The 8,144-nt window shown below is 42.5% G+C and overlaps 1 protein-coding gene across 1 annotated transcript; it reads right to left on the reverse strand.

Moving 5' to 3' along the window:
• Positions 1–4,668: 4,668 nt before the first annotated feature.
• LOC127770123 (non-structural maintenance of chromosomes element 4 homolog B-like) lies at positions 4,669–6,350 on the reverse strand. The gene is made up of 4 exons (XM_052295798.1): positions 6,288–6,350; positions 5,155–5,356; positions 4,977–5,068; positions 4,669–4,872 (listed from the first exon to the last, which is right to left on the reverse strand). The coding sequence occupies exons 1-4, from the start codon at positions 6,348–6,350 to the stop codon at positions 4,669–4,671; spliced, it is 561 nt and encodes a 186-aa protein (XP_052151758.1).
• Positions 6,351–8,144: the final 1,794 nt, after the last annotated feature.

Consider the following 8,144-nt stretch of genomic DNA (forward strand, 5'->3'; position numbering starts at 1 on the left):
ATTATTTATGATTATAATTAATGGTAGCTCACAATGGTTAATCGTGTTAAGATAATTAATTGATAATTAAATGATAATTAAAACTTGTCAATGGTGGGTTGTGAGCACATGGTTTTGAAGGTCATGCTCATGACAATTAAGGACCGGTTCGCGAGCTACTGTTGTGAGACAATAACCGTACCAACCACAAGCCAGCGTGTAGACCCCCGTTTTTATAACAGGAATCATTCGTGTAAACAGTACCATTTCCCTGGATCAAGTAGTCTGGTACACACGAGTTCATGGCTGAAATACCAAAAGCACATACACGAGAGTCTAGTGCTAATTATTACATCATAAGCCCGCAGGCATTGTCTTAAATCATCGGACCAAGCGGTCCGGAATACATCCAAAAGCAGAAATAGATGAGGCAGCGGAATTCAGGCAGCGGCATGCCATTGCCACAGGCAATGACCATACTAAGACCTACTGAGCGCCATCGTCTTCATCTCCCTCCTGGTAGTAGGCATAGGGATCCTCCGAAGCTTCATCTCCCGCTTCTGATTAATTTTATATTTGCAAGGGTGAGTACCAACCGTACTCAGCAAGTCACCACAGCAACAATGCATATGAAAGGGGTATTTCAAAGGATGGCTATGACTCTTTTGCATAAAGCCAGTTTTGTAATTCTTTTCACAAGCCTAAGACCTAGCATTGACTGATCAAATTTTAGTACCAGTATTTATATTAAACAATGACGGTTCTGTCCACCATCCATTGTGATTCCAAGGATAGCTTCCCGCCATTGAGTCGTCATGGTTTTCTGAGGACGTCTACATTCCCGCCTCTCAGGAAGTGGTTCCATCAGCATAAAAATCATCATGCAATATCCCATCCCACACAAGTTAAAGAATTTAGAGTCTAGCCAAGTGTAATACATGTCCCGGTGCTCAATAACCGCGAGCACGGCTATTCGAATAGTTTTGGTTTACTCACATTGCAGTGGATGTACACTTTACCCGCACTCCGCGACTGCCCAACACATGAGCCTCGTCCCAACACATGAGACGCGTCACGGCAAAGCTTTTCGATAACCTCGCATTGGCAGTACCCGCTCCATGAACTTAAATCCTCATGCACTCTAGGCGTCCATGTTTCTAGCAGTGAGAGGAGTTCTGGCGCTCCCGGGAAAGAGAAGTCTGACACACATATTAAATTATGGTTCAAGTTAAGTTCTCTCTCTCACACACTCATGGCAGTCCTACCAATGGCGACACCGATGTAGGGCACGCCTCTCGGCCCTACCTCAACGGCTGTCCCACCGTAGCGCACCTGCCTCACTCAGGGGTGAACCATCTATGCAGGGATACTGCCTCCGCTCGGCTATCTACTCCGCTAGGTCTATACCTATACGAGAATTGCGGTTGTACGGGGGTCGTTTCATGCTTAACTTCATGGCTCGGTCCTTAATTGACCGGGGACGGTACTAGCCTTTTCCAGATACCACCCAAATCCTTTGTCCGCCCCAGTCGAAAACAGTTGTTAAATTTATTTCTCCTTTCACAAATCATGTCATCAATATCATAGCAATGTGGCGCTCATGTCTCCACATGCCGCATCTCAATTACCTTCCCAAAGGTAATTGCTCAAGCATATAGCATTTGATAAATATGAGTATGCATGATTCTAGAATAGCATTTCTAAGCAATTGTCATAGTTGACTAGGGACTCATACGTAAACATGGTTACAAAGATTTTAAGGGTAAACAATAATCAAGGCATGGCATAATCACAAGTGGGGTGTTCATCATTGCATGCAATTTTATTTGTAAACAAAATAATTTCGCAATTGGGATCAACATGTTCAAGGAATAGTGATGACTTGCCTTGCTCAAAGTCTTGCGGGTCTTGGTCCTCGCTTGGATCCGCAACTCCCTCGGGCTCTAAAATTACGTGCGAAGAAACGATTTGAATTCGGTTAGAATTCAAATAAAAATCCAAATAAATCCAAATGGAAGTCGAATGCAAAAGTTGATTCTTTTATATTAACTTTACTATTCGCAAACTAGGGCAAACCCAATTTTGATTTTTTTTTATATCCTAAACTATTTTGCGGGTATAAATATTTTGTTATCGTAAGTTTTTAATTTAATCTACCCGAGCATTATATCCATATAATAGGTTAGAAATTTCTATCGCGAGCTAAATGTCGGACGGAATCCTAAAATTATCTTATAATATTATACGTTTTAATTTAGTCTATGACTAAACGATTAAATATAATATACGTCTAAAATTCCTAGCGATTAAATCCGAATTTCTACCGTGAATTGATTACTTATAGAGATTATTCAAAAAAATGATCTATAATAGTCCATAAAGATTCATCTAATTGTTAATTATATCTAAATCACTACTACGAATTGATTTCTTTTAGAAATTACCAAGAATAATTAAATTTTGCAATTCTACGACCATAATTATTCTATAATTAAATTCTAATTATTTTAAATTTTCTAAACTATTGACCTCCCTAATTTTCTTCCAAATTTTCTATTTATTTTTCCTTTTCCTTTTTTCTCCCTTTTCTCTTTTCTTTTCTTTTCTTTTTTTTCTTTCTTTTCTCTCTTTCTCTTTTTCTTTCTTTTCTCTCTTCCTCTCCTTTTTCTCTCTGCCGGCCTCTCTTTTCCTCTCCCTCTCTCTCTCGGCTCTCTCCCACCCGAGCGGTGGCGGCGGTGGACGCGAGGGGAAGGAGGGCGGCTCACCGGCGGCGGCAGTGACGGTGGCGCACGGTGGCGCGGGAGCAGCGGCACGGGAACGGCGGCGCGGCGGCATGGGAATGGCGGCGCGGCAGCACGGGAACGGCGGCGCGGTGGCACGAGAGCGGCAGCGCGGCGGCACGGGAACGGCGGCGCGGTGGAGAGGGAAAAGGGGAGGAAGGTGAGATGGGGTGAGGGAAAATGGAGAGAGGGGGTACTTGTAGAGAGGGGAGGAGGGGAGGGGGAGGGGAAGAGATAAGGGGGAGAGGGGAGACGCGACGGCGGGCGGCACGAGGCAGGGGCGCACGGCACGAGGCGATGCGACGGATGCGGCGACGCGCGATGTGACAGCGGTGGTGACGGCGCGCGGCGACGGGACGGCGCGCAGCGCGGCGCGGGGCGCGAAGCAGCAACGGCGACGGCTCGGCAGCAGCGACGCGACGGCGGGCGGCAGCTGCGGCGATGGGACGGCGCGACGGGATGGCGGCGAGCGACGCGCGACGGCACGGGCGCGGGGCGCGAGGCGGCGGCACGGGGCTCGGGATGACGCGACGGGCGGCAGCGGCGACGCGACGACGGGCGGCACGAGTCGCGGGACGACGGCGACCCACGGTGATGGCGACGGCGCGCGGCGCGACAGCGGCGGCGTGATGGACGGGTGGCGATGGCGACGGCGCGGCGACGTTGGCGCGGCGCGGCAGGGGCGGCACGGGACTCGGGGCGGCGTCGAGGGGTCGGCCGCGCGGCGGGGCGCAGGCGCGAGGGGACGGCCGCGCGGCGGCTCAAGGCACGAGGCCGACGACGACGCGACGGTGATGGCGCGGCAGCGGCGGCGGCGCGCGCGACGGGCGGGCGACGCCGCGCACGCGGCAGGCGGCGATGGCGACGGGCGGGCGGCGAGGCGACGGCGGCACGCGCGGTGATGACGACGGCGACGGCAGAGGGGAGTTGGCGCGGCAGGGGCGGCACGGGGCACGAGGCAGCGGAGGGGCTAGGGCTAGGGAACGCGATCGAACACCTGGCGGTCGATGAATAGTGATTTTTCCTATTTTTCCCGATTTTAGTTTATTTTCCATATAAATTTGATTCTATAATTTCTAAATCTTGCATGAATGAAGTTTACTCAATATGTGTATTAGCCCAACCAATGGATCCACTCTAGATTAATATTACTCATATTTTATTTATATAATTTATTTAAATTTTTAATTAGGGTTAATTCTTATTCCATTGCATTTAAATCTAATTGATACAAATATGTCCGCGATGATATTTTATTTATTTCTATCCTTACATAATCTTTACTTTAAATTATAATTTATTTCTTTAACCAAATCTAATTTCAGGGTTAATTCCTAATTAATTTTCCTCTATTTGTGATCGATGAATTCCGAAATCAAAATCCAATAAAATCATCGAATAAAATCGGCATGATGATGAAATTAGGATCCTATTCCAGTTGTTTTACTTGAACACGTTTATATATTTTCTGGATAAAAATTATATATAGTGTATACCCTATAGGAAATACATCACCACATACTTCGCTAGGGACTCTGTTGGAGCCAATTTTTGAACGAAAATCTTCATATTTCAGGTTCGGGAATGAATGCAACCCTGCTGGACTGAAAGAAGAATCGCACTTAACCAAAGGTGCAGTATTTGTGCACTGAACCACAGGTATCTCACACGTGAATAACCAAATAGAGTTCCATTTAGTAAATATCCAAATAGAGTATCATTTAATAAATATTTATCAACTAGCTTATTCCAAATGAACATCCGAGCAAACTAACTTAGAATATTAAAAATAAAACATCTTATTGACAAATGAACATCTCATAACTTTTTGAAAAAATATCCTCCCAATGCGAAGCTCACATCTTAGATTTCTTCGGAGACGGCTTATGCAGGATTACAGTGAATGTAATTATTTGTCATCGTCTTGGAAGAGACTACGGTTCAACTTGTGGCGAGCCTCCTGCATCTCCATTTTCTCACACGTGGTGGTGGCCGCCGCCTCCTCATCCTGGATGACTACGATTGGTGGCGTATTGCTGGCATTGGTGCCATGTGTGGTGAGCTGAGGACCGTGCATTAGCTCTTCACCATCCACAACCATGTCTTTCATCATCTACCCACAAATGTGAAGCAAGATTAAAACATATTGAATTAAAATATGGGCAACCAAATCGAAGAGGAGACCATTAACAATATTATATAAAAATGACTACATACCTGCCAGTCCCTAAAATCCGTCCTTATTATAAAATGGTTATTTTTTACCTTTCCACTAGCTATGTCTTCTGTCGTTGGTGCATTCCTTGGGTCTATACCAACAAATATAATAGCATCAAGGTATAGAGTACACAGATTTGTAGCAACAAAAATAGAAAACAAGTAATGACACACTTACATACAATATGACGGCCATCACCATCCACAGTTATTTGTACCCTTCCAACATAAACAAGATTTGAAAAAGTATTTATGTTGTATACAGTTCTGGAAAATGAATTTCTAGCCAACACAAGGTTTTCGAGCCTTGCAGATTTTTTGTTCTTTAGAACATTAAACATGGCTAACATGTTTTCATCGCCACATGTTAAATCATCAAGCTGCATTTAAGAAGGAAAAAAAATCAACGGCTTAGTTGATCATCATATAAACTATTGTGCCAATTAACAAACTTGAGTAGTAACACATGACATCGACCGATTTTGACGGATTATATGTCGTAGTGATGATGTTGTTTCGGTGGCTGTTGAATTCTGCGACTTAATAATAAGTTTTACTAATACGAAACAACATACTATAATCTAGGTCATTTCTAAATGAAAAAATAAAATAAAAACTTAAAATACTCCAAAATTTCGTTACAAAAGTCAAACATGGACAAATAGCAAATTAGTTTCACAACAAACATTTTGTGTGGACTAATGGTTAAGAAAATTGTGGTCAAAGTTTAGGTTATTCATGCAAGTTTTTGAGTTAGTTGATACTTAAGAGAAAAAACGGAAGACGGCAAAAAATAGAGTAACAAATTAAGCACTAGGTTAAATAAGAAATAACATAATATGTCGATATACTTGAGCGAATTGCTAGTGCAACAAATGGTAATGATAGTCTCTCAACAATGTACGGCGCTCTCATCGCTAATGAATTAGAAAAGAAAATTATCCCCAAATCGTAAACAATTAAGTGACAACCAGATGACAAGGACCAAAAGTCGATCGCATATGTAATCAGGGTTTACAGATCTGTTTTAATTTGGTGATTGATTGCTTGAAAACAGTGTAAACAGGATCCGAGCTAAATAAAGGCCAGGGAAAGTGCGTTGGACCCAACCAATGAATCTAAGATACAGTACACGCAATGCAAAGAGAGTAGATCTATTCATAGGGAAAAGAAAAAGGATAACATCTAGGCAGCATAAGATGTGCAGTAACCGAAGTACTCTTAGACCATTGCTGGCAACTAGTAATCGAAGATAAATAAGTCTATTATATGTCTCAGAACTCACAAGTGTATACATGAACATGCACTCACCTCTGCTTCGGGATATACCTGAACGGCAGAATCTGCTTCGGGATACACTGAGGAACCAGACATATTGCAATCACGGAGGAAGATGAGATTGACGGAGTAAGAGATGCACACGGAGGAAGATGAGATCGGGGAGAAAGGAGATTATGAAGAATGAAAATGAGATCGGTACCTGTCCATCCTTTTTATCTTTAAACAAAAAAGGGAAAAACGGAAAAATAGCGGAACGATATACTCCATAGTCATTTTGAATCGTGCAAGAATATATCTATAAAATCTTGTCGAAACTTATCGACCTTCCTGTGTTATATTAACGATGTCCTATTATTCCGTTTTAAATACACGAGGTTTTTTAAACAAATACTAGCGATGTAGGCCGTGATTAGGTGATAGAAGTCTAACAGAATATCCGTTGTCTAACCGAATTTTTTGTGTCGAATTATCTGTTATTTTTTCCGTCCAAATTACACTTATATTTTATTCTGCCGATTTATCTGTTATTTTTTAGACCGAATTAGCTGTGTTTTTTTTCTTCCGAATTATCTGTTTTTCGTAGCAGTGGGTTTAGAATAGGTAATAACCGTCTAACATATTGATCTCCTATTATTCCGTACCGAGAGCTTAATCCACACGTAACATATATATATTTGGATAGAGGAGACAGTTCTCGATTTGTTCACATGTTCTGGGCAAAAATTACGAAATAACAACATGAGGCCAAATTACGAGCCCCCGACAGGGAGCAAACGAAAACAATCTCATGCAGCGATGACGGGCACAAGCCAACAGAAGAAAAAACGGGTACGTCTTTTTACATACAACATTCACTCTCAGCTCTTGTATACATCAGTTGTCGAAATCTTAGACTCCTCAAGCAAAAATTGCAATAGTTCTAAGGCGCTACGATAAGTACAGCACATATGATTAGATTGTTAATGAATATAGTCTCTCCCCTGATTAAACTACATGCCTCTTTTGAGCTCTGGCTAGTCTCTGGAGCAATTGTATAGAGGATGTAGCAGCCTCACAGAGTGAACAGCATGGCAAGATGTTCCAAGAAATATGGGCCTGCAACATGGAGAATACATGCAACAGTTTACAGGGGTCAGTTTTAACTCATAATGCAGCCCCCTACACTATTGTTAGCCAACATATAGCTGATTTTCCCCACCTACAGAGCATATACATATTAACTTTTTTAGTGAATTAAACAAAACTGTGAAGATTGATGGATACTTTCATAAAGGAAGGAGAACAGACATAATGTTTCTATGTCTCACCGGATTACTATAGAAATCGACAAGGTTCAACCATGCATTCTTAAAAATGAACAACTGATACCTGCACCAAATGTTTATAATTGAGCTTATGCTTCTCATCAAAGGGAAAATAAAAAGGAGAAGAGCAGGAGGGGATGATTCATTGCTAATAGATTACAGTTCATCACTTTTTAGAGACAAAAATGCTCTATAGCCCTGACATGGATTGCCCCCCGTGCTGGATATTACACATGATTAAAGGAAACATTTGTGACTATTTAACATAATAGTGATCATTTACACAGGATTAAATCAACTGCTAGAATAGATTAATAAAGAAGGGGTAGGAGTACTTTGCTACTTCTACATGGATGACAGATTTTAGTAGGTTTGGTATATTTTGATTGATGAGCAGGTACTAATAAAGACATGCATGTCCTGCACAGCCAGCCTTATTGATCCCCATTCAAACTGGAAGGTCAGCCAAAAAAGCTATAAATAAAGTTTCATATATGCACATAGTTAAGAGGTACCATTATTTCCCAACAAAGCTAGTACCTGCAAACACTTGACGACAACACGTGCCCCTAGGGAAAACCCG

The sequence above is a fragment of the Oryza glaberrima genome, chromosome 4, assembly GCF_000147395.1.
Source record: "Oryza glaberrima chromosome 4, OglaRS2, whole genome shotgun sequence".
Taxonomy (NCBI): Eukaryota; Viridiplantae; Streptophyta; class Magnoliopsida; order Poales; family Poaceae; genus Oryza; species Oryza glaberrima.

What these genes read in the sequence shown, in the direction of transcription:
- LOC127770123 (XM_052295798.1), bottom strand. Translation starts at nt 6,350, where the DNA reads ATGTCTGGTTCCTCAGTGTATCCCGAAGCAGATTCTGCCGTTCAGGTA. An exon ending in AGGTATATCCCGAAGCAGAG is followed by an intron (nt 5,357 to 6,287) that starts GTGAGTGCATGT and finishes TCTTAAATGCAG; the next exon opens with CTTGATGATTTAACATGTGG. An exon ending in CGGATTTTAGGGACTGGCAG is followed by an intron (nt 4,873 to 4,976) that starts GTATGTAGTCAT and finishes ATTTGTGGGTAG; the next exon opens with ATGATGAAAGACATGGTTGT.